General features: G+C 40.7%; 1 protein-coding gene and 1 long non-coding RNA gene across 3 annotated transcripts in view; both read left to right on the top strand.

The window, feature by feature from the left end:
* The window catches only part of LOC117508264 (von Willebrand factor A domain-containing protein 5A-like), a 142,250-nt gene that overhangs the window by 13,577 nt on the left and 101,910 nt on the right, over positions 1-26,763 (top strand). For both annotated transcript variants that reach the window (XM_034167945.1, XM_034167946.1), the window contains exons 3-4: positions 362-564; positions 686-908. In XM_034167945.1, the coding sequence (XP_034023836.1) occupies positions 362-564; positions 686-908 (426 nt within the window). The remainder of the gene's footprint in view (positions 1-361; positions 565-685; positions 909-26,763) is intronic.
* On the top strand, positions 17,396-25,354 carry LOC117508267. The gene is made up of 3 exons (XR_004560035.1): positions 17,396-17,483; positions 23,335-23,382; positions 25,189-25,354. It is a non-coding gene; the product is annotated as an uncharacterized LOC117508267 (long non-coding RNA).

Raw genomic sequence — 26,763 nt, 5'->3', positions numbered from 1 at the left:
TTGTGTAAGTCAGACGACGTCTCGGATCAACAAAGCCTTCATGTTGGAAATGATCTGGTTGTTTCAGCCTGTCGATCGGCGCTCGGAGCGCGGCGCGCTCTCAGCAGCTGTGATACTTTTCTAACAGACCTCGTATTCTTTAAAGTACAGCTATTTCTCCATGCACATGTGCGTGTCCTATGTTTATGATAATGTCGGAGGCAGCAAAGACATTTTCTAAATAATACTGAATTCAGGAAATTTAGTCTTTAACATACTGCAAGTCTAAAATAATAAAATATAGAATAAACATTTGTTATAGTAACCCATTTGTAGATATTCTCATGTGCATATTCACTGTTTTTTTTTTTTTTTTTGTCAGTTCCTCTGAAGAGTGTGGAGGTGGAGGTGGAGGTGAGAGACCATGTGGCTACAGTGGTTTCCACTCTGCACTATGAGAACAAGGAGGACAAACCCATAGAGGCTGTTTTTGTCTTCCCTCTGCCTGGAGATGCTGCCGTCTGTCATTTCAGTGCCAAGATTGGGCAGATACAAATCATAGCTGAGGTTCGGGAGAAACAGCAGGTGAGCTAAACAGTACGTAACCACTTCAGTAGCACTGATACGCTGTTTTGCACCCAAAACTACTGCATCTGACGGGTTGTCGAAACTAAAATCTACAACGTCACTTGTGCTATATGTTCAGGCTCATGAGGAGTATGATGATGCGCTGAGCTCCGGTCAGCAGGCCTTCTTATTGGAGGAGAGCGAGCAGAGCCCAGATATATTCACTATGAGTGTGGGCAGTTTGCCTCCAGGAGAGAGCGCCTCCATCAGGCTGGAGTACGTCACTGACCTGGCTGTGCAGGCTGATGACGGGCTGAGTTTTTGTCTTCCTGCTGTGCTCAACCCTCGATACCAACCGCAGGGTAAAAAACAATCAATGTTTTAATGAAGAAGCCTTAAACTTAGTGAACACACACATCTGTCTACACTGTAAGGCCACTGAAACTACCCTCACACTCACAAAAGTGGAGAATGATTTTTTTGTTGTTGTTGTTTGTCCCTCATTGGTTTGAGTTCTCTGTCTGGTTTGTTACTGTTGGATCTTTGTTTCACTTATGATCATGAGATCAATGTCTTGTTGAATATGCTTAAGAATTCTTTTGGTATATTTGGTCGAGCACGCTTGCCACTGAGTTTTTGTTGACCAGGCTGATCCTGTTCTATTTTCTTTAGTAATGTGGTATCTAAATTCTCCCTACCGCATATAGGAAAAATTGACCCAGAATGCATTGCTTTATCAGTATGCGGGGTGGAGGCTCAGTCAGACAAATTTCCAGCCCAGTTGTTTACAATGCTTGATGTCCATGTTTTTATTTTATTTTATTTTATTTTTTTTTATTTTTACATGTCTGTGAGAAAGCCACTTAGGTTTATCTGATTTTGAATGAGTGTGACCATGACACCTTGGAGCAGTGTCACGTTAGGAATCTCAGTGAGACAGCTGTAGTGTGAAAACTAGACTTGAAAGTAGTTAGCACTGGTAGCCGTTAGCGATGTCTGTGTTTGCTGGCTTAGTGACTGTGGCTGGACAAATGAAAGAATTAAAAGATGCAAATTTCAATTTTTCAATTTATTTTCATTTATATCACGACAAATCACAACAAAGTTGCCTCAAGGTGCTTCACACAAGTAAGGTCTAACCAACCCCCAGAGCAAGCACACAGGCAACAGTGATAAGGAAAAACTCCTTCTGATGATTTGAGGACAAAACCCCAAGCAGACCAGACTCAAAGGGGTGACCCTCTGCTTGGGCCTTGCTACCGACACAAATTACAAAACAATTCACAAAATGAACATACAGGAAATGTTGCCGGTGTACAGGGTGTGGTGTCTGTTTCAGGAACAGATACCACACCCATCTCTGGATGCAGCCGCACCTCAAACAGAGAGAAAAAAAAAACGGAATCAGGCATCAGAAAGACAACAAATACAGTATAATTTGTCAGTATTAAGCAACAAGAAAACAAAAAAATACTAAGGTATTCATCGGCCACTGGCCCTAAGCTTCACTAAAAGACCCAGAATTTAGATAATGTTGAGGCCGCAGCACGCTCTGTTTCCTAATAAAATGAATTAAGAGTAAAAAGTGTGGAACTATACTATGCCAGTATGCTAGCCATATGAAAGGGAAAATAAGTGCATCTTAAGTCTGGACTTGAAAGTCTCTACTAGGGTTGAGCCGTACGGATGAAGCATTTTTGATGAGCACGAGCATGATCCGAATAAAACTCATCAATATCTGTGCTCGTGCTGAAGGAAAATTCTCATTGGCTAACTGACTTGTCTTCATGCTCTGTGATTGGCCAGTCACACACAGCGTCTGCCCCTCCCTACACAGACACGTCTCTCTGCAGCTTCTCACACACACAGACAGGATCTCTCTCTGTGCTTGGCTGGATTCTGCCTCACGTTTTCTTCAGCTCGCCTCTTTTTTGGTTTGTCTGATATTTAAAATTACTTGAACTTGTTTTGTATACGGTGCTTTTGACAAGACAGAGCTGAAAACAGCTCCTGTTGCGTCGGTCACTACCTTCACTACGGTCGGGTTTTTTATTTATTTATTTATTTATTTTAACTGTTTGCTTGCTCTTCGTTTGGTTTGTTGATATAAAGTCAGTTGGAAAACTTTGCTGCTACTGAACACGGTGCTTTTGAGAAGAATAGAGTGAACAAGGCTGACATATTATTTCCCTGTTTGCCATCACTGGATGTTTTTATGAATCACCAAGTTCACACAGATCATTAAAAAATAAACAGTCTTACAGACCACTTACACACATGTAGCTGAACACACAAAGTAGCCTATATTAATATTTTTATTGTATATGGCTGCATGCAGTATCTGACACTTTCTCACTGCTGTTCATAAAAATAAATCGGTCAGTTGAACAACCTCTCTCTCTCCCTCTCACACAGTCACATACACATGCACACACACTTTAATCAATATTGTATAACTTTGTGTGGAAAAAATGCCAAGAACGTTAGGTAGTAAAAATAACTAATTGAAAAAAATCACAGTTTGATCATAAAATAAAAAAAAAGAAAGCTGTGTTATGACAACTCTTGTTCATGCATACTTAGTAGTTCATACTTTCCTGCTACATTGAATCTCAATTCTGAGGCTGTTCTGTAGATATTCATTCATACACTTAAGAATATTCATGTTTTGAGTTCATAAACGTGTTATGTAAATAGTTCTCTTACTTTTGTGATGAAAAACATTGATTTTAATCTCAGTTTTGAGGCTGTTCTGTAAATAGTTTTCAAATAAACAATAAATATAGCAACTTCTGATCAATCCATATCAATTTCAGGCTTAAAATAATGTACTGATTTAAGCCCCAGCCATTTTGGGTTAAACCACGCCCACTTCTGGTTTAGGCCCGCCCACTACGAGTACAGATACGGATACAGATAATTTAGATAGTTGAACAGATACAGATAGTGGTGTACTCGCTCATCCCTAGTCTCTACATAATCTGACTGCTTTATTGATGCAGGGAGATCATTCCACAGAACAGGGGCACGATAAGAGAAAGTTTTGTGACCCGCAGACTTTTTATTCACCCTAGGGACACAAGTAGTCCTGCACCCTGAGAACGCAAAGCACGGGCTGGTACATAGGGTTTAATTAGGTCAGCTAGGTAGGGAGGTGCCAGTCGAACAGATTTATAGGCCTGTAGCAGAACTTTAAAATCTCTTTTGCGGTGAAAACACAGTATGCTCTTCATAAAAGGCCTCTGGGTTAGCAATGAAAAAGACAAATGTTGAGGTACTCCATTTAGAAACAAAACTGCATAGTTGAAACACGTTGGTATGTTGCCAATTTTGAATAAAGCCCTTTTGTATTTTTCTGTCAGGAGTGTCTCAACCTTTCTGATTTTGCATTGCTAATTTACAACCCCAATTCCATTGAAGTTGGGACGTTGTGTGAAATGTAAATAAAAACAGAATACAATGATTTCCAAATTCTCTTCAACCTATATTCAGTTGAATACACCACAAAGACAAGATATTTAATGTTCAAACTGATAGACTTTTTTTTTTGTGTGCAAATATTTGCTCATTTTGAAATGGATTCCTGCAACATATTTCAAAAAAAGTGGGACAGGGGCAACAAAAGACTGGGAAAGTTGATGAATGCTCAAAGAACACCAGTTTGGAACATTCCACAGGTGAACAGGTTAATTGGAAACAGGTGAGTGCCATGATTGGGTATAAAAGGAGCACCCCCAAAAGGCTCAGTCATTCACAAACAAATGTGGGGTCAGGATCACCACTTTGTGAACAACTGCGTGAAAAAATAGTCCAACAGCTTAAGCACAATGTTTCTCAATGTTCAATTACAAGGAATTTAGGGATTCCATCATCTACAGTCCATAATATAATCATAAGATTCAGAGAATCTGGAGAACTTTCTGCATGTAAGCGGAAAGGCCAAAAACCAACATTGAATGCCCGTGACCTTCGATCCGTCAGGCGGCACTGCATTAAAAACAGACATTATTGGACTTCCGGGTTAGCAAGCAACCAACATGGATGCATAGTAAGAACATCTGACAGCAAATGAGAAAAAATTCCCAAATTCAAGACAAAATAGGCCAATTTTACAGATTACATTGGGGTATACAGGGGTAAAAAGACTGGAAGTCAAGCGAAATGCAAAAAGCAACAAGAAGAACGGAAAATGGACGATCAACAACACCACGAGGCGAATGTTAGCTTAGTGCTACAAGCTATCTAGACTGAACTACATGAATTTTGTAACGAGAACAAACAGGTACTCCAAAGACTGAAGGAAGAAATCAAAGAAGACGTGACATCTGAGTTGAAAGGAATAAAAAGGGAAATCTATCAAAATATATCTGCCAACTCTGAGAAAATCAACACACTTGAAAACAAGCTAATTGAGGCTGAAGCACGGTTAGCTGAAACTGAAACTTTGAACATAGCCATGAAAGAGGCTTTAGTTAAAGTAATGGAAAACCACAAGGCTGTACAAAGTGAACTAACGGATCTGGAGGGGAGATCCAGAAGAAATAATATCCACCTCTTTTGGGGTTCCAGAGGGGACAGAGAGGGTTTGATCCTACTTTTCATGGACAAGCTGTTAAAAGCAACACTTTGACTGCTTAGGATGCCACCCTATACATACAGCTAGCCCACCGAGCACTGGCACAAAAACTGGGTCCAAACACTCCACTCAGGTCAATAATAATAAACTTTCAAGAATATACCACAAAAGAAAGCATACTGAAGAAGACATGGGCCGGTAAAGTCATGTATGATGGACAGCACCTATCCTTTGACCACAACTACACCAAAAAAGTGGTGAAGAAGCACAAGGAATATGCTAGCATCAAAAGGGCTCTGAAGGAGAAAGGTGTCCGGTTTCAAACACCATTTGACAAAATACGCACTCAGTGGGAAACGGGAGTGCGTACTTACGGCACCGCTCGTAAAGCAGCTTTGGAGATGAGGCGAAGAGGATACTCCATGCCATTACCAAACTCTAACCCAGCAGACATGGGCAGGGAGATGGAGCGTATATCCCGGGCACCAACATGGCAATACACTCGAGCGTGACTGGACGAGGAGTGAAGAGGAGTTATGCCAAATGAGAAGTATCTGGATAATTTGTCATTTGGAACCGGAACACGTAAAATAAGCTATTTAGGAGACAAAATCATATATTAACATAGACATGAGGAGATACCAAAGGAGGTTTAATTGAAAAGTTATATTGTTTTGTATTGACTTCACTCAATGCTGTTGGATAACGTTGGACTTTTGGATGTGTGAAATGACGTGTCTCACCTCCAAAGAGGAGCCCTCCTGAAAGAGACATACTCCTCAACCTGCCAACGGGACTTAGGAAGAGAAAGACCTACCCCAGAGTGGAAGTTAGACTTTTGTTTTTTTGTCTTAAAAAAGCTTAAAAAAGGAAAAACCCCCAAGTAGTTTTTTTTGCAGGAGACCCATCTGCCATCACAAGAACATGAAAAACTTAAAAGATTTGGCTGCAGAAACACATTTTATAGCTCTTATAAACACAGCCAAAAAAGGGGAGTAGCTATTCTAATTGCAAATTTGGTACAATTTGAATGTTATAAAGAATTAACAGACAAAGAGCGTAGATATGTTACTTAAATTAAAACTAGAAAATAAACTGGTTAGTTTGGTTAACATGTATGCACCCCCGGAAAGTAAGAAAGATGTTTTTAATATTGTAGCTGAGGCAACTGAAGGCCTTTTACTTTGTGGAGGAGATTTTAATGTAGTCTTGAATCATAATATGGATACGAGTGTTAAAAACTGCAAGTACAGTATGACTAAAGTAATAAATACAATGATATAGGAAGTGGGGCTGGTAGATATATGGGGAAAGCTGATTAACTCTGAAGAAGTTTACAGTGTAACAGAATGTCAGATTAATGTGGCAGATGTCTCTGACCACAGCATGATTCATCTCAAAATTAACCTTAACAATAGGAAAATTAAAACTGCATGGAGACTCAATTTGAGTATTCTGAACAGTGACAGTATAAAGCATATCAAAGAAGAAATCAAAAGATACATTGAAGAAAATGATACAGGAGACGTGGATCCAACCATACTGTGGGATGCATTAAAAGTTTTGAGAGGAAAGCTTATTGGCTTTGACAGCGTGCCAAAAAAAAAAAAAAAAAAGTGCCAAAATGACTGCATACAAAATAAAACAGAAAATCTCAAACGTCTTGAGGAAGAACACAAACAAACTGGTAATGTCAGTTTTTTTTTTTTTTTTTAAACAAGAAATAAAAGAAATTGATGAGATCCTTCAAGGAGAAATTGAAAAAAAAAGACAGACTTACAAAACAAAACTATTATAAAGTAGGACCCAAAGCAAGTGGGAAGACTACAACCCCTGGCAATAATTATGGAATCACCGGCCTTGGAGGATGTTCATTCAGTTGTTTAATTTTGTAGAAAAAAGCAGATCACAGACATGACACAAAACTAAAGTCATTTCAAATGGCAACTTTCTGGCTTTAAGAAACACTATAAGAAATCAGGAAAAATAATTGTGGCAGTCAGTAACGGTTACTTTTTTAGACCAAGCAGAGGGAAAAAAATATGGACTCACTCAATTCTGAGGAATATATTATGGAATCACCCTGTAAATTTTCATCCCCAAAACTAACACCTGCATCAAATCAGATCTGCTCGTTAGTCTGCATCTAAAAAGGAGTGATCACACCTTGGAGAGCTGTTGCACCAAGTGGACTGACATGAATCATGGCTCCAACACGAGAGATGTCAATTGAAACAAAGGAGAGGATTATCAAACTCTTAAAGAGAGTAAATCATCATGCAATGTTGAAGATACAGGCTGTTGGAATACCTGCTGGGCATTGCTGCCTGACGCACCTCCACCAGTGCACTCTATGCAAGAAAAAGATGTTGGTTGTTCACAGTCAGCTGTGTCTAAACTCTGGACCAAATACGAACAACATGGGAAGGTTGTTAAAGGCAAACATACTGGTAGACCAAGGAAGACATCAAAGCATCAAGACAGAAAACTTAAAGCAATATGTCTCAAAAGTCGAAAATGCACAACAAAACAAATGAGGAACGAATGGGAGGAAACTGGAGTCAACATCTGTGACCGAACTGTAAGAAACTGCCTAAAGGAAATGGGATTTACATACAGAAAAGCTAAACGAAAGCCATCATTAACACCTAAACAGAAAAAAACAAGGTTACAGTGGGCTAAGGAAAAGCAATCGTGGACTGTGGATGACTGGATGAAAGTCATATTCAGTGATGAATCTCGAATCTGCATTGGGCAAGGTGATGATGCTGGAACTTTGTTTGGTGCCGTTCCAATGAGATTTATAAAGATGACTGCCTGAAGAGAACATGTAAATTTCCACAGTCATTGATGACATGGGGCTGCATGTCAGGTAAAGGCACTGGGGAGATGGCTGTCATTACATCATCAATAAATGCACAAGTTTACGTTGATATTTTGGACACTTTTCTTATCCCATCAATTGAAAGGATGTTTGGGGGATGATGAAATCATTTTTCAAGATGATAATGCATCTTGCCATAGAGCAAAAACTGTGAAAACATTCCTTGCAAAAAGACACATAGGGTCAATGTCATGGCCTGCAAATAGTCCGGATCTTAATCCAATTGAAAATCTTTGGTGGAAGTTGAAGAAAATGGTCCATGACAAGGCTCCAACCTGCGAAGCTGATCTGGCAACAGCAATCAGAGAAAGTTGGAGCCAGATTGATGAAGAGTACTGTTTGTCACTCATTAAGTCCATGCCTCCGAGACTGCAAGCTGTTATAAAAGCCAGAGGTGGTGCAACAAAATACTAGTGATATGTTGGAGCGTTCTTTTGTTTTCATGATTCCATAATTTTTTCCACAGAATTGAGTGATTCCATATTTTTTCCCTCTGCTTGGTATAAAAAAGTAACCGTTACTGACTGCCACAATTTTTATTCCTGATTTCTTATAGTGTTTCTTAAAGCCAGAAAGTTATCATTTGAAATGACTTTAGTTTTGTGTCATGTCTGTGATCTGCTTTTTTTCTACAAAATTAAACAACTGAATGAACATCCTCCGAGGCCGGTGATTCCATAATTTTTGCCAGGGGTTGTAGTATGATTACCAGTCACCTGCAGCTGGCTGTCCGCAGTGACGAGGAGCTCATGAATGGCGTTGCCGATCGGTTTGGGGATCTCAGCAGTCTGGTGCTCGAGCGGGGAGCATGGCCACTGGGTGGTTGGGGGTTCCCCACTGCCCTTCCTTGGCAGGCTGTGGGCGCAGTCAGCTGGGGGCTGCAGTCCAGCACAGGATCATTTTGTTGTAATCCTTCGCTGTCACAGCACAGAGAAAAAAAGAGGACTGTTATGAGTTTTGTGTTGATAGGAGCTCCACGTTATGCTCCTATTCGCAGCCTGATAGGGAGAAACGATCAACAGTTCTGATAAATCTGACTTTATAAATTGAATCTACATATCTGAATTGACCTAAGCACAGGTTTTCACGTCTTAAATGTAAATAACAGCGGAAAAGTTGGCCAGAGAATCAAGGATTACAAGCGCAGAGCATGCATTTTCCACTGACAGATGCTGCGGTTCAACCTTTCAAGATGGGTGGATGAGCACTCTGCTCGGGGCAGCCCTTTTGTACAGGTCTTTGCCTATCTAGTAAATCTGTGGTCCCAGCTTTTTTGGAACATGTTGCAGGCATCTATTTCAAATATTTGCACAAAAAGTCTATCAATTTGAACGTTAATATCTTGTCTTTATGGTGTATTCAATTGAATATAGGTTGAAGAGGATTTGCAAATCATTGTATTCTGTTTTTATGTACATTTTACACAACGCCCCAACTTCATTGGAATTGGGGTTGTATTTGTTTGTTTGTTTGTTTTTGATTTGTTGGCCCTGTGATAAGACTGGTGTCCTGTCCAGGGTGTACGCAACCTCTTAATGCAATGGCAGCTGAGGTAGGCTTCAGTCCCCGTAACCCTTAACTAGAATAAACAGGTTTAAAATTGAATGAATGCATATGCATTTATGGACGGACAAACACACACTGTTGCCTGACAGAAAAAACCCAGGGACCCTTAGTCATTGCTATCCGTGATGCAATTCTTAGAATTATGACTTTTATCAAGATTTCTCTTTAAAGTTCAGACTAGATCCTGATAAAGTTTAGTTCTTCAAATATGTTGGCCCTGGCTTCAAAATGGTGGAAAGACAAAAAAGAAGAAGAAATGTTTTCCAAATGGAATGACAGTGATTTAACGAAACACTGGTGATTAGATTATGCAGGGAAAATTTTGTGGTTGATTTAATTTGAGCTCCATCATTAGATCATTGTCTGGATGGTTGCCATCCACGACCTAAGGCGGTTCCATAGTGTGGTTGATGTGACAAAGTGTGGCACCAGTGCAGGCTCCCAGACCTGACTTCACCTCATTAGAGTGAGTTCACATCTAATGCAATTGGAAAATAAAACCAGAAGTGAGGGAAAAAAACATTTCACAACAGGAAACCTTTCTTGGTGCAGAACTGACCCTCCCACCCAAACAACACACACACACACACACACACACAATTTAAATGCCACAAAATTGTGTTCTGTATTAATATGAGACAAATGTATGCCTCACTTCTCGAGATAAGTCTTTGTAGTAGTTCTGAAGCTATAATCTGTTATTTGTATTTAAATTTATTTGCTACAGTAATACGAGGATGCTATTATGAAAAAAATCATAACTTTCAAAGGTAGTTCAGCAACACGTTTTTCCTGATCATTTTCAGATATATAAAAATGCATGAATGTTGTGATTGGCTGCCCACATGGTGGAATTAAGATATACAAATGAGGACAAAATTATTAGCCCCCTATCAAATATTACATTGTCTTCAAAATTTCCCCAAGTGCTTTTTTTTATATACAGAGCAAGGAATTTTCAACACAGCGTTCTAACATCCTAGGTTTATTTTGGATGCTTACATTATTTTTCTTTGCCGACAAAAACAACATTTAAGAAAAATCAAAGCTGCCAGTATCAAAATTATTAGCACTCATAAAATTGATCTTTTTGTTGAACTACAGCACAAACCACAGTTGTGCAATGATGTGCTTTAACACTGTAATGCTCAAGCTTGTGTAATCAAGTTAAAACTGAAGGTATTTTCCAGTGTACAAACAGTATGATAACTTCAGTAAGGGTTTGAGCTGTCACTTGAGGAAGCATCATGCCAAAAACAAATCATTTTAAAGAATTATTCTGAAGCCACTATTAGATATCATATTTGGTTAGTGCACAATAGTGCATATTTTATCTTAATGTATCACACATATTAGGTTAGATTAGGTAAAAAAAAAAATTGTCCCAGTTAACTACACCAAGACCTGAGAAACTGCATTTCATTCTGCCTGTAAGGGTCGAGTGACAATAAAAGTGAGTCTGAGTCTGATATTAGGGGGAAAATCTGAGGGCTTCATCTGGCATACTGTGGGAGTTTATAAGCCATTAATGAGACATTATTTTGGGGTATCCTGAAGTTTCAGAACCTTATACAAGGAAAATAGATCTGGTGCAGCTGATCTGATTAAATTTTTGAGATCTACATGAAAAATTTGTCTAAGAAGGTAATTACAACTATGTAAATACAGTAAGAATGGAGATATTAATGGTGAATGTCAGACAAAAATGCTCGTTAAGCAAAAAAAAAATGTATTAATTAAAGGGCTTCAAGGTACTGTATCTTCAAAACTATTAGGGATACAGACCTAATATTTGGGATTTCTCCTTAGGTTGGTGTAAGAGCACCTCTGAGTTCTTTCATGACAATCTGAGAGGGTGACCTGGGACCCTCTGGGTGATTTGATATGGAATGATCCAATACTTATTCAGAATTGCTAATTAATATGATCAAAAAATTCATCAAACATTACATTATTGTGTAAATAACAGGAAAACCAATTGTTTCTGAAGTATAAGTCACATTTTTGTTACTAGTTTGGGAGGCCCTGCAACTCGTACTCCAGTGCAAATTGTATACCGAAAATTCACAAATTTGTTATTAATAATTGCAATTATAGTGACTATTTATACAGATCTTTCCCAAGAATCAAAGCACAAAACAAAATAAACTTTAATAGTAAAAGAATAAATGCCAGTAATAAAAATTAAGATGCAAATTATACTTCAGTGCATTTATACTCTGGAAAATATGGTACATCCAGTCTTGTGATTCAGTCCTGCTGCGCATTCCAGAAAGTTGAGATTTAGGCAATTTAGGGCTCTTAATGAGACGCAAAAAGAAAAGAAGTTAGTGATTTTATATTAGGTCTCTTAATGAGATGCAAAAAGAAAAGAAGTTAGTGATGTTACTTCAAACAGATGAACAGGGTGATGGTAATCATGTTCTGGTAGAAAAACAGCATTCACAAAAGGCTGAGTCTATAAGGAGTAAGATGGGTAGAGGATCTAATGATGGTCAATAATGCATGAGAAAATTGCTGAACATGTTCAAAACGATGTTCCTCAGAGAAAGATGGAAAGGATTGCATATTTCTCTCAATACAGCAATAATCATATCATTACTAATACAGTATCAGTAATAATATCTACAGCGGCAACTCAGCCACATGGGGTGTAACAGCTACTACATTCTGAGTGGCCGTTCCCAAACCGGTGCCGTTGCCCACAGGGTGCTGGAGGAAATTGGGTTACTGCTGGGCGAAGAAGAGAAGGAAGAAAATGTGTCCACAGGAAACAGGAGAAGAGGAAAACTACAAGGATGGAAGTGAGAGTTGGGACTTTGAACGTTGGCAATATGCCTGGTAAAGGGAGAGAGCTGGCTGACATGATGAAGAGAAAGGTAGGACATACTGTGTGTGCAAGAGACCAAGTGGAATGGAAGTAAGAGCAGGAGCTTAGGTAGTGGGTTCAAGTTGTTGTATTAGGGTGTGGATAAGAGCGAAATAGTGTTGGGGTCATTTTAAAAGGAGGAGTAGGTTAAGAGTGTGTTGGAGGGTTAAGTGAGTGTCAGACAGGGTGATGAGTACGAAGTTGGAAATTGAAGAGGTGACGAATATATATAGTGCATATGCCTCACAGGTAAATTGTGAGCCGACGGAGAAAGGCGATCTCTGGAGTGAGTTAGATGAGGGTGGTGGAAAGTGTGCCCAAGCATGAAAGAGTGGTGATAGGAGTGGATTTCATGGTCATATTGGTTGAAGGGAACAGAGGTGATGAGAAAGTAAATGTATAGACATGGTATCAAAGGCAGGAATGTGGAAGGGCAGATGGTAGTTGATTTTGCAAAAAGGATGGAAAATGGCTGTGGTGAATACCTACTTTAGAAAAGGGAGGCGCACAGGGTGACATAAGAGTGGAGGAATGTGCAAACATGTGGACTACATTCTGTCTAGGAGGTGCAAGCTGAAAGGAATTGAAGACTGTAAGGTGGTGGCAGAAGAGAGTGTAGCAAGACAGCATAGGATAGTGGTTTGTAGGGTGAGTTTAGAAGTGAAGAAGAAGAGGAGAGCGAGAGTTCAATAAAGAATAAGATGGAGGAAGCTGAAAGAGGGAAGACTGTTGTGTGAAATTCCATGAGCAGGTGAGAGACGCGCATTGAGGGGAAGCAGTTTTGGACAACTGGAAAAGTACTGCAGATTGGGGATTTAGACAGCTAGGAAGGTACTGGTATGACATCTGGACAGCGTAAGGAAGACAAGGAGACTTGGTGGTGGAATGAAGATGTGACAGTGACAAGTTTTTTTAATTCGGCACACAAAATATTCAAATAGAAAAAAATGAACAATTCCACAAACAAACACAGACAAAACTAGTGAGTCCGAAAGGTGTGGGCTGAAGCAAAGCTTATTAGCGCCCACCCCTGCTAGTACAAGTCCAACAATTCTAATCAGTCATATTTACATAAATATAAATTCACTCTACATGTCGACACGCAGACATACACATCAATACACTATTCACTTATAATTATATTTATATAGTACCAGATCATAAGAAAGTCGAATCAGTGCACTTTACGCCAGTAAGGACTACCTTACCAACCCCCAGAGCAAGCACTAGGCAACTGTGGTGAGGAAAAACTCCCTATAGGGAAGAAACCTCAAGCAGACCAGGCTCTTGGGGGTGACCCTCTGCTCTGGGCTGTGCCACATATACCTATATACATACGTATATACTTTACAAACATAAATATATACATACATATACACAGTCACTTATATACATATACACCTACCCATATCTATATATCTACATACGCATATACATACCCACACATTCAAATATACAATAAGTCCCACTTATAAATTGAACATTCCATATAAATCAAATTATATTTGCTTCTTTATGATACTTAGACATAATGTTCTTTTTGAGTAGTTTCTTAAATCTCACTAAGGTACTACTCATTCTAACCTCTGTTGAACATTTGTTCCATTTCCTCACCCCAACCACAGACACACAAAAACCCTTTACATTTGTTCTTGCTGGTGGTTTCATAAAAATGCACAACCTCTTAAACTATATCTGGATTCCCTCAATTGGAACAGACTCTGGACATGTCCGGTAAGGCTTGGTTTTCGCTCGAAATAAAGTTTGAATTGTAATGTAATCGACCAACTCAATGAATTTTAATAAATTTAAAGACACAAATAGAGAATGAGTTGGTTCACGCTATTGTTTATTGCAGATGATTCGTATGGCTCATTTTTGCAAAAGGAATATTGGATTGGTATTTGATTTGTAAGTGTTTTCCCCATGACTCAACACAATATGTCATATATGGTACCATCAGAGAATGATATAAAGTAAGTAACCCTTCTTGCGGCAGTAGGTCTTTGGCTTTATACAAAATGGCTATAGTTTTTGACAATTTTGATTTCACATAATTTATATGTGGTTTCCAGCTAAGTTATTATCAATTATAACACCTAAAATTTATTCTGTTACTAACTCAATTTCCTTATTGTTTATAGTTAATTTTTTTACATTTGGGTGCCTGTTTATTTCCAAATATAATACATTTAGTTTTCCCAAGGTTGAAGTGACAACTTATTAGCGTCAAACCAAACCTTAAATTTTTCCAGTTCTTTCTCCACTATGTCCAGAAGCTGTTCAAGATTTTCACCGCTACAGAACACAGTTGTATCATCCGCAAAAGGACACATATCCAGTGAACTCGAACCCAACTTATATCATTTATATAGATTATAAACAACAAAGGACCCAGCACTGAGCCCTGCGGCACACCCACATGTGACCATCCCTGAGTTCAGAATTTGTATTATTGAATTGAACATACTGAATCTGCCTTGTAAATAACTAGCTATCCATTCATATGCCAGACCTCTGATTCCATATTTCTGCAGTTTACTTAATAGTATTCCATGGTTTAATTGTGTCAACGCTTTCTGTAAATCAAAAAAAAACACCTATTGTGTATTGTTTATTATCAATTGCAGTTGCTATACTTTCCACAAAGTCCATCAAAGCATGTGATGTAGTTCGAGACCTTCTGACCCATATTGTTCTTCACAAATGATGTTATGCTTCAGTAAATAATCATTTAATCTTTTAGCAAATATTTTTTCCAAAATTTTGGAAATTGTGGCAGGAGTGGGTATAGGTCTATAATTAGAAAATGTGTGTTTGTCACCAGTTTTAAACAGAGGAATTACTTTGGCTATTTTCATTTGAGAAGGAAATTTACCAGTACTTTGTGACATATTGCAAATATAATTGAACGGTTTTACTATACAATCAATACTTTTTTTAATAAAGCCATATCCAAATTATTAAAATCAGTTGATTTCTTATTTTGAACCATGAACCAGATCAAGTATTTCCCTTTCATGAGTACCACCAATGAACATTGAAACAGATTTTTAAACGTTGAATTATTTACCCAGAAGTTATTACCGTATTTTCCGGACTATAAGTCGCACTTTTTTACATGTTTGTCCGGGGGTGCGACCTATACTCCGGTGCGACTTATAAATGAAAAATATACCGGTAGGATCTCAATTAATTTACTGTAACAAAACAATTTTACGTGACAGAGTCGATCTATGTTTTAAAATGGCCACCGGAAAAGGAAATGCAATGCATCATGGGCACTGTAGTATGACGGCCATCCTATAGTTCACGCTGGTCGCGATAACCAATCAGAGAACAGAACTTTGGATGCGTATTCCTCACCTCACCCACAGCGTGTGAAGCTGACGAACTCGGTGCTTGCTGTTATTCGCGGCTTGGCGAACAGAACAGCTTCAACCCTTGGATATCAATGTAGCAGAGTGTTTAAGTTGACGCTGAGAGCTGCGTGGGAGCATTGGTGTGAGCGAACGGCGGAGGATTAGACCGTGTGCACTTGGAAGGAGCTGGCGTCGATGATTGTGAAAAGCGTTTGAAGCAGGACGAACATGGTGTTTATTCCGGGACGGATAACAAGACAGCTTCAACCCTTGGATATCAGTGTGAGCAGAGTTGACGCTCGAGAGCTGCATGGGAGCACTGAGCGCGGCGGAGGATTAGCGTCTCCACTTGGAAGGAGCTGGATCGACACCGCTGGGTGGTCATGAGCTGCGCAGGTAGGCGCTGCATGGTTCGGCTCACAATGTGGTCCGCCAAAATACAAACATATCCGTATGGTAAATGCAGCTCACGAGACTGTGGCCTCGAGGCTTGTGTAACTGTTCCTGCGACTTCGACTACCATAGAAAAATAAAAATTTTAACGTTACTGGTAACATAACAAGACAACGGAGAAGGCCCGAAAAAATGCCACCAAAAAGAAAATCATACTCTGCAGATTACAAGTTGCGACTGGTGAAATATGCATCCGAAAACGGTAGCCGTCACAATATTATCATCTGAACTTTTCATGTTAACATACCTGTATGTCCATGGGACTTATAGTCCAGTGGACCTTATTTATGGTTTATTTTCTTTATAATGGATAAAGTGGCTGGTGCGATTATACTCCGGTGCGACTTATTTATGGTTTGTTTTTCTTTATAATGGATAAAGTGGCTGGTGCGACTATACTCCGGTGCGACTTATAGTCCGGAAAATACGGTAGTTGATGAGTCAATCTTACTGGCAAGATTTTTACCCACATTAACGAAGTATTCATTAAAGTGTTCAGCAATAGACTCATCGTTATCAATCGTGATGTAGTTGTTACTCTGAAAAAATGAAGGATAATCTCTAGTTACTCTATTCTTTTTTACTATTTCATTTAATATGTTCCATGTGTTTTTGATGTTATTTCTATTTTGACAAGTAACTCATATAATATGTTTTTTACTGAGTCTCATGATATTGATTAACTTATTCTTATATGTTATACTTACTTTCAGCTTCCTTAGTTCGTACTTTTATGAATTGTTATATAGTGTAGTAATTATACAGTTGTTATTCCTTGCAGCCTATGTTTGCTTTTACATAGCAAATGTGATTTAGTTGATTGGACTGATCTGAATGTCCTGAGAATTTGTGGGATACCCAAGAAGCTACTGCACATCATAGCCAGCCTAGGATTACCGCGGACTTTACACCGAGCGCCCTCTGGTGGCCGTTTTGGCCGATGAAAACATAGCTGACCTCAATACAAATACATGTAATTTGGGCACTTTTCAAAGGGGTCAGACTCATCAATAAAGTCAGTTTAATGTACAATGGTTCATTTCAGGTCAGCTTGGTATATAAATCTCATTGTTCCAGGCAGTGAGAACCGTCAACTGGCTGTTAGAAGCGAGTTAGAGACAAAACCAAACCAGTTGATTTCCCTTCACATCCGATCAGAAGAAAAATTTGGGAAGATAAAGCCAGCTGCGTAGGATGAAAGTGACTTCATCGTCCACCTTTTGAGAGGTAAATTTATTGTCTATTCCCATGTACAGAAAACTCACCTAAACCGTCACTGTATAAAACAGATATTCACAGTCACGGGACAAAAAAGTCCCAAAGTTTTTGTATCGTTTTCCATGTAATAAACACCGTATATAACTGACTTTGTACAGCAGATTTTTGCTCACATCTGATAAAATGTCCTGTCCGATCGCAATGTATTTTCATTAAACCCTCGTGGGACCGGCGTCATTTCCATTATTAAAAGTCCGACTGTTTATTTTTTCACACCATGTTCAGACTTGGACCCGCAACCTGGATGTGCACCTATTAAATCAGACACAAAAGGCTGTGATTTGACACTTTACTGCTTTCAGACCTTCATCTCCCATCATATTATAATAGTTTTTACAGTGTGCACGATCAGAAAAGTCCGCAACTTTACAGCACAAAGTTGGAAAAAGGAAATTGTACGGCTTACCTTTGATTTGGAGGCGATGATTGTAGAAAGAAAAGCTTATTGAGGGTCATATTAGTCCAGAATAAAATAATCCAGAGACAAAACTGTTATGCATGTCATTGCATGACACGGAGTTACAGAGCTGCAGCTGCATAAATCAGGCTTTAAATTAACTCTATCATTTGTGCTTGTTTGTGCTGTTAAAAAAAGTTTGTGCTTAGGGTTTCACTTGTTCACAGCTTAGGCCTATGTTTTTACGTGTGTAACGTCAACCTGCGTGAAGCTGGCTTCACCTGTCATTCAAAATATGACAATAGCACTGTTGCTCGTTTGTGCTGTTAAAATAATTTGCTTAACTGTTAGCCTACAGCCTAATTTTTAGACCTTTGTGTGCTGCCTGCCCATGTTGTGGGTAAAGCGGTCTACGCATGACGGTCACTGCCGATGGGGTTGCCAGCAGCCTCCTGCAGGCACCACCCCCCTGCTGTGCTGCCCTCCTGAGAGCACTGCGAGCCCTCCCCACCCCCTGGGGGCCGCATGCACAAAAACCAACACCTTTTGGCTATGATCTCAGATCAGACGAGACGACCCACTGAATTTAAGCATATTACTAATTAGATGGAGTTTACCACCCATCTGTATTCCCAACGACCCTGGGATGACCTGACCCGGGCGTGACGAGGGCCGTTACCGACCTCACACCATCCATGGGCTGAGCCTCGATCAGAAGGACTTCCAGGATTCCCTCAGTAGCGCGGCTCTTCTGTTCGCTCACTGCTATTGAGGGGATTCCCTCAAGACTGCGTGACGTCAGCCTGCGGAATCCCTCTGACTGGCAGACTGACTGAGGATTCCCTTCATAGCGGCAAGTGAAAAGGGAAGAGCCCAGCACTGAATCCCCTTCCATCAGGTGGGCGTGGGAAATGTGGCGTACAGAAGACCAGTGCAGCCCGGGAGCCTGAGACCTTCTGATCGAGGCTCAGCCCGTGGATGGTGTAAGGCCAGTCGTCAGTCAATCATCATGATTATGACCTAAATAACTGGAGTGTTTTAAAGAAGTCCCTCGGTTTGTCTGCGACAGGTGCATTTCTAAGCGTGAAACACAGGATGCCAGCCCTCTGTGCTGCCAACACCAACAACCAACATATACAACAGGCGGAAGTGAACTTGACCAGGTCGTCGTCATCTTCTGTTGAGTTTATTTGCGGTTTGCAAACTGCCAGTGCATTACCGCCACCTTCTGTTTGGATGTAGAACAGCACTGATTAATTGATTCCATCTACTTCAATCATGATACATAAACAGACATGTAATAAAATATTTGTCACATATTACAACAAAAATCATAACTTATTGCCAACTCCATTTAATAACAACTCATTTACTTACTACACAACAACAATGTTCATTCAACACTTGTGCTAATAATCAATAGCATAAGGAGTCTTCTCCTTCTTGGTTCCACTCAGCCATTCAGTGAACACGTTCACATCACTCTCCATTTTCCTGGTGGTGTTCTTGTTCTTATGTCTCTCTGTAAAGTCATGTGTCCTTCATTAAGTTCTTGGTGTTTCACAACTTCAGTATGAGACTCAAGTTGTAGAATTCTCCCTGCTAGGGAGGCCAAAACTCTCTCACCTTGATCAGACATCTTGGTTGAATGAAATTATCTGGATCCTGTATCAGAATCCTGCACTTGTCACCAGGGTCACAAGAAATGGGGGTGTACCATTGGTGGGGCTGAGAAATGGGGGCTCCTGATTGGATGAAAAGTGGGTGATACAAAGCCTGGTATTTTCAATGTCTTTTTTGTATCGCTCTGTTTTAAGATTTCTGTAACCCTGATTTTATCGCCACAGTTTCCAAGGTAGTAAAATTGATTGAAAAAGTGTATGATTTATCAGCCCTATTTTTTTCTTGTATCTCATGAGGGCTGGTTTATGAGTATAGGGCAGATTTTTGTTGTAATATGTGATAATTCTCAGTCCGTACCTGTAGAATTCTTAATATGGGATACATCTGTCATATGTTTAAAAAAGAAAAAAAAAAACAAGCATGTCTTGAACCACTTTCTGTGCCTCTTGCTTTAAGGAGCTGCTGCTTGTAACCATAGAGTGATATTGGTCATCCAGTGCCTCTTTTTAATTACGTCCTCTTGAAGGGCCCCTTCACACATATTACGAATGTGGTTGAATTGTGCATGAAGCAGGAATCGTATGCAATACGTGTAAAATCAAAGCTGCCTCCAACACCTACAACTATTTGCGCACACCAGCAGCTGAAAGACAGAGTGTGCGCTGTAAGAGCCCATTCATTCCCTCTCACGGCAGGTGTCAGCCAAATTCCAGGTGACACACACGAACATCCAACACCACTTGCTTGGCACTTAGAAAATGTGTAGCCATTCCCACTGTTAGCACGAAAACAGTCAGATGATCATTGTCGAGCTGGATGTGAAATTTGTCTTTGTGCCCCCACGACTGTGGAGTTGCCAAGTGCACATGTGGCATGCCAGAGTGTCGGCTCCCCCCACAGCACATGTGAGTGTGTTTCGCCCCTTCCACCCCGCTCCCCCCAACACACATGCGTGCATGTGGCGCGCCTCTCATCTGATCACAGACTGACACCTTCGTCTTTGCGCTGAATGGATAGGGTGAGTGGCTGGCTGTCAACAGCAGGAGCTGTTGACAACTCTGGTCCTGGGACGTCACAGAACACGTACCGTGTTTTGACGGACACGTGTGTGTGATTGCTATCCTCACGTGAAAATACATAAAAACATATATCGCTTTTGCAAAGGGCTGGAGAGCACGCACATCGACAGCTGTCCCAGCTGAAACGGACCATTAGTTCATGTTGATACGCAGCAGGCGATCTGAATGTCCTGTCTGTCTGACAGGACACACGTGTCCTGTGAGCGGCATGCCGCAGGACTATATGACAAGCCAACAGTGTGACAATTATGCCACTTTCAGTCACGTATCAGCAGAAATACGCTGTAACAAATGCCGTTTGGTCAGTTATCATGGTGCTCTTTTCTGTTTTTAAAAAAAATACATTTATGTCCTTGTTGATTTTTTGGCATTTTTCCGCACCTTTTATAGGGCAGCAATGGTAGTGCAGTGATAAAGTTTCTGGCTGGCAATCACAACTTTTGTAAATTGCAGGTTTGAATCCCTTGGATGCCATGTTTTTTTTTTGTTTTTACAGCAGCTGCGCAGCGTGGTTACACATGGTCCAGCTGCTCAATTTCAGTTTCCATTTATTTTCATTTATATCGCACCAAATCACAACAGCGTTGCCTCACAGCACTTCACACAACTAATGTCTATCCTTACTAACTCCTCGCTCTGTGTTCCTGCTGCAAGGCTTTTGTGCACGCTCGTGCAAGATACCTTCACATGCATGAAACCATTGCAGCGTGTTTGTTCACACCTGCCCATCGGCTAGATGTTTTCGTGGTTCGCTCATACGAGCTGTTCCGCCGTGATTCGCCCTGATTTGTATTTATTTGTACTATGTGTGAAGGGGCCTAAGAACGGTCTGGTTCAAAGCCAATTTACCAACTGTGAGGAAGAAGTGACCCAGCTCTTGATGTCTTACAGGTACTATAAATGATTTACTGCTGCGAGACACCAGCATCTCAAGACCAAAACATCACTTCCATCACTCCTCCTCAACCTTCCCATGATATTGATATTCCCATGATATGATTAAAAGTAGTCAATGACATCATTACCACCCTGGACAGTAAACATCATTGTGCAGCCCTGTTCATAGATCTCACAAAAGCTTTTGATACAGTTGATCATACGTTATTGGAACATAGGCTCACTGCATGCGGATTTTCAAATCAGACAGTAAAATGGTTTCACAACTACCTTTCTGGCCAGACTCAATGTGTGAAGATAGATGGATTCACATCACAAACACTCACCATCACCAAGGGATGATCAGTATTAGGACCTCTACTATTCATTCGCTACATTAATAACATAAATCAGAATATCCTAAATGCACATTCACATTTTTACGCTGATGACACAGTCATCTACAGCTCTGCACACTCACCCGCTCAAGCCATCACTCATTTACAATCAGCTTTCGACATTATTAAAATAATCTTCTTAATCTAAAACTTATCTTAAACTCAGACAAAACAAAAGTCATGTTGTTTAGAAACACCAAATCCAACCTTCAAATCCTGCCACAAATCACCACCTTGCAGGGAATTCAAATAGAATTTGTTAAACAATACAAATATCTTGGAATTTGGATTGACAATACACTTTCATTTGCACATCATATTAATCTGCTTGTAAATCGACTCAGAATCAGGTTGGGTTTCTTTTTTCCAATTCAGACTTGTCTGTCCTTTGAGGCCCGGAGGAGGCTTGTTGCCACCACTTTTATGCCAATATTGGACTATGGCAATGCATTGTACATGCACTCATCAGCTCCAGGGGAAGTTTGTGAAAAAGTATGCTTGGCATATTTGTCACATACCGGCTGCATGGCTGTCATGCATGAGGCATGGGGAATATTGCACCATCTGCCATTGCTAGTAATATGTGACGCACATGAGCCACTCTCAACAACAGTTCGAGAGCACTATGATGTTCTGATTAACAACTCTGGTGCTTAGAAACATTCCATTCCATTACCAGGACCTACTCTGCTTAGCTTCTGAGATCAGAAGACATCACGCTTACACAGAGCAGACAGGCTGCACTGAGAGACAAATAATATTTAAGAGAAAGTCTATGTGAACATATACTGTACAGATAGTAGTACTGTCTGTAGTACCAACAGTGAAAACATCTTTCGTAACTAATAGTTTGTTGTATCTTAATGAAGAACATGTTAAAAAAGTTGACTCTCCACTGACAGAAGATAAGTTTGCCCCTCCTCTTAGTTCAAAAAATATTTTTGGGGCTTGTCCGGCACTGTGTTTTAACACAATAGATGTTGAAATAGAGCTCCAAACTACCTTATAGCCAGAATTCCACATCTTTTGCAACCTAAGAAAGGCCCCTCCCTTCCATCCAATTGCTGGCATTTTTTCACTCATGAAAGAAAGTTTGAAGATAATTCAGTAACACATTACCTTCAAGGTATAGCCCAGGGGTGGCCAAGTTCGGTCCTCGGGAGCCACATTCGTGACACTCTTAGTTGTCTCCCTGCTCCAACACACCTGAATCCAATGAAAGGCTCATTAAAAGTTTGCTAACGAGTCTTTCATTGGATTCAGGTGTGTTGGAGCAGGGAGACAACTGAGTCTCAGGAATGTGGCTCTCGAGGACCGAACTTGGCCACCCCTGGTATAGCCTTACATTGTGCAGAATGAAAAGTCATTTATTTCCATTTCATTTTTATCCCATAATTCCTCTGATCTTCTTGTTACCTTTTGCACAGGTTCCAAAATGGACAACTGTGGTCTCCTTACGCTCAACAAAGAACCAGGTATAGATTTGTTGGAAAAAATGAAACAAAAACATTTTTGGATTTTATTTTTTCCTGTGTGATAAATTGCACAGGTTTTCCTGCACTGATAAAACATTGAAATAAATTGGTGGTTCATTTTGTCAGGCAAAGATGACATTATTATACATTTTGTGTCACGTCTCTGTGGATCTGCATGAAAACTGGTTTTATTAATGTGCCGGTGTTTTCATACGAGGTCTGTTAGAAAAGTATCCAACCTTTTTATTTTTTTCAAAAGCCATATGGATTTGAATCACGTGTGATTGCATCAGCCAAGCTTGAACCTTCGTGCGCATGCGTGAGTTTTTCACGCCTGTCGGTTGCATCATTCGCCTGTGAGCAGGCTTTGTGTGAGCAGTGGTCCACCCCTCTCGTCGGATTTTTTATTGCGACTAAAATGTCTGAACGATTTGGAGCTTTGCTGCATCAATTTTTTCCAGAAACTGTGAGAGATCTCCAGGTGGACACCATTTGGAAAATTCAGATGGCTTTCAGGGATGATTTTATGGGGATTACACAGATTAAGGAGTGCTCCAGCCCGTTTAAAGACCGCCCACAGCTGCTGAGAGCGCACCGCGCTCCGAGCGCCGATCGACAGGCTGAATCAACCAGATCATTTCCAACGTGAAGGCTTTGTTGATCCGGGACGTCGTCTGACTTACACAAAAATGGCAGGAGACGTGGACATCAGTACTTTTTCGGCACATTCCACTGTTACAGGAGTTTTTTTCATGGAAAGAGAAGCGGAGGGATTCGCCACGGAGCCGTTCATGGCGCGGCACAAAACCACCTCTGTGTTGGTCTCACAGGACGGCTTTCAGATGGCTTTCAGACGGCTTTCGGTGGCTTTTCAGTCGTGTGACTATCCGAGAAATTGTGGATAAGCCTGGACATGCCAGAACATGTCCTGTGAGGCTTCATCACACCATTGCCTTGCGCCATGCGGCACCGCCGCGACACGCGGAATTCCTAAGCACGTCTGTCTCAGTGTGCCGAAAAAGTGCTGATGTCCACGTCTTCCACAATTCCTGTGCTAGTCAGACGACGTCCCGCATAAAACACAGCGTCCAGTTTGGAAATAAACGGCACATTCCACTATTACAGGAGTTTTTGTCATGCAAAGAGGAGCGGAGGAATTCCGCGCGTCGCGGCAGTGCCGCATGGTGCAAAGCAACGCCGTGATGAAGCCTCACAGGACATGTTCTGGCATGTCCAGGCTCATCCACAATTTCTCGGATAGTCACATGACTGAAAAGCCACCGAAAGCCATCTGAAAGCTGTCCTGTGAGACCAACACGGAGGTGGTTTTGTGCCGCGCCATGAACGACTCCGTGGCGCATCCCTCTGCTTCTCTTTCCATGAAAAAAACTCCTGTAACAGTGGAATGTGCCGAAAAAGTACTGATGTCCACGTCTCCTGTCATTTTTGTGTAAGTCAGACGACGTCTCGGATCAACAAAGCCTTCATGTTGGAAATGATCTGGTTGTTTCAGCCTGTCGATCGGCGCTCGGAGCGCGGCGCGCTCTCAGCAGCTGTGATACTTTTCTAACAGACCTCGTATTCTTTAAAGTACAGCTATTTCTCCATGCACATGTGCGTGTCCTATGTTTATGATAATGTCGGAGGCAGCAAAGACATTTTCTAAATAATACTGAATTCAGGAAATTTAGTCTTTAACATACTGCAAGTCTAAAATAATAAAATATAGAATAAACATTTGTTATAGTAACCCATTTGTAGATATTCTCATGTGCATATTCACTGTTTTTTTTTTTTTTTTGTCAGTTCCTCTGAAGAGTGTGGAGGTGGAGGTGGAGGTGAGAGACCATGTGGCTACAGTGGTTTCCACTCTGCACTATGAGAACAAGGAGGACAAACCCATAGAGGCTGTTTTTGTCTTCCCTCTGCCTGGAGATGCTGCCGTCTGTCATTTCAGTGCCAAGATTGGGCAGATACAATCATAGCTGAGGTTCGGGAGAAACAGCAGGTGGCTAAACAGTACGTAACCACTTCAGTAGCACTGATACGCTGTTTTGCACCCAAAACTACTGCATCTGACGGGTTGCTCGAAACTAAATCTACAACGTCAATCTTGTGCTATATGTTCAGGGCTCATGAGGAGTATGATGATGCGCTGAGCTCCGGTCAGCAGGCCTTCTTATTGGAGGAGAGCGAGCAGAGCCCAGATATATTCACTATGAGTGTGGGCAGTTTGCCTCCAGGAGAGCGCCTCCATCAGGCTGGAGTACGTCACTGACCCTGGCTGTGCAGCTGATGACGGCTGAGTTTTTGTCTTCCTGCTGTGCTCACCCTCGATACCAACCGCAGGGTAAAAAACAATCAATGTTTTAATGAAGAAGCCTTAAACTTAGTGAACACACACATCTGTCTACACTGTAGGCCACTGAAACTACCCTCACACTCACAAAAGTGGAGAATGATTTTTTTTGTTGTTGTTGTTTGTCCCTCATTGGTTTGAGTTCTCTGTCTGGTTTGTTACTGTTGGATCTTTGTTTCACTTATGATCATGAGATCAATGTCTTGTTGAATATGCTTAAGAATTCTTTTGGTATATTTGGTCGAGCACCGCTTGCCACTGAGTTTTGTTGACCAGGCTGATCCTGTTCTATTTTCTTTAGTAATGTGGTATCTAAATTCTCCCTACCGCATATAGGAAAATTGACCCAGAATGCATTGCTTTATCAGTATGCGGGGTGTGGAGGCTCAGTCAGACAAATTTCCAGCCCAGTTGTTTACAATGCTTGATGTCCATGTTTTTATTTTATTTATTTTATTTTTTTTTATTTTTACATGTCTGTGAGAAAGCCACTTAGGTTTATCTGATTTTGAATGAGTGTGCCATGACACCTTGGAGCAGTGTCACGTTAGGAATCTCAGTGAGACAGCTGTAGTGTGAAAACTAGACTTGAAAGTAGTTAGCACTGGTAGCCGTTAGCGATGTCTGTGTTTGCTGGCTTAGTGACTGTGGCTGGACAAATGAAAGAATTAAAAGATGCAAATTTCAATTTTTCCAATTTATTTTCATTTATATCACGACAAATCCAACAAAGTTGCCTCAAGGTGCTTCACACAAGTAGGTCTAACCAAACCCCCAGAGCAAGCACACAGGCAACAGTGATAAGGAAAAACTCCTTCTGATGATTTGAGGACAAAACCCCAAGCAGACCAGACTCAAAGGGGTGACCCTCTGCTTGGGCCTTGCTACGACACAAATTACAAAACAATTCACAAAATGAACATACAGGAAATGTTGCCGGTGTACAGGGTGTGGTGTCTGTTTCAGGAACAGATACCACACCCATCTCTGGATGCAGCCGCACCTCAAACAGAGAGAAAAAA

This window comes from Thalassophryne amazonica, chromosome 4, assembly GCF_902500255.1.
Source record: "Thalassophryne amazonica chromosome 4, fThaAma1.1, whole genome shotgun sequence".
Classification (NCBI taxonomy): domain Eukaryota; kingdom Metazoa; phylum Chordata; class Actinopteri; order Batrachoidiformes; family Batrachoididae; genus Thalassophryne; species Thalassophryne amazonica.
The sequence above is the reverse complement of the archived record's forward strand: the minus strand, read 5'-3'. Positions and strand labels throughout refer to the sequence as shown.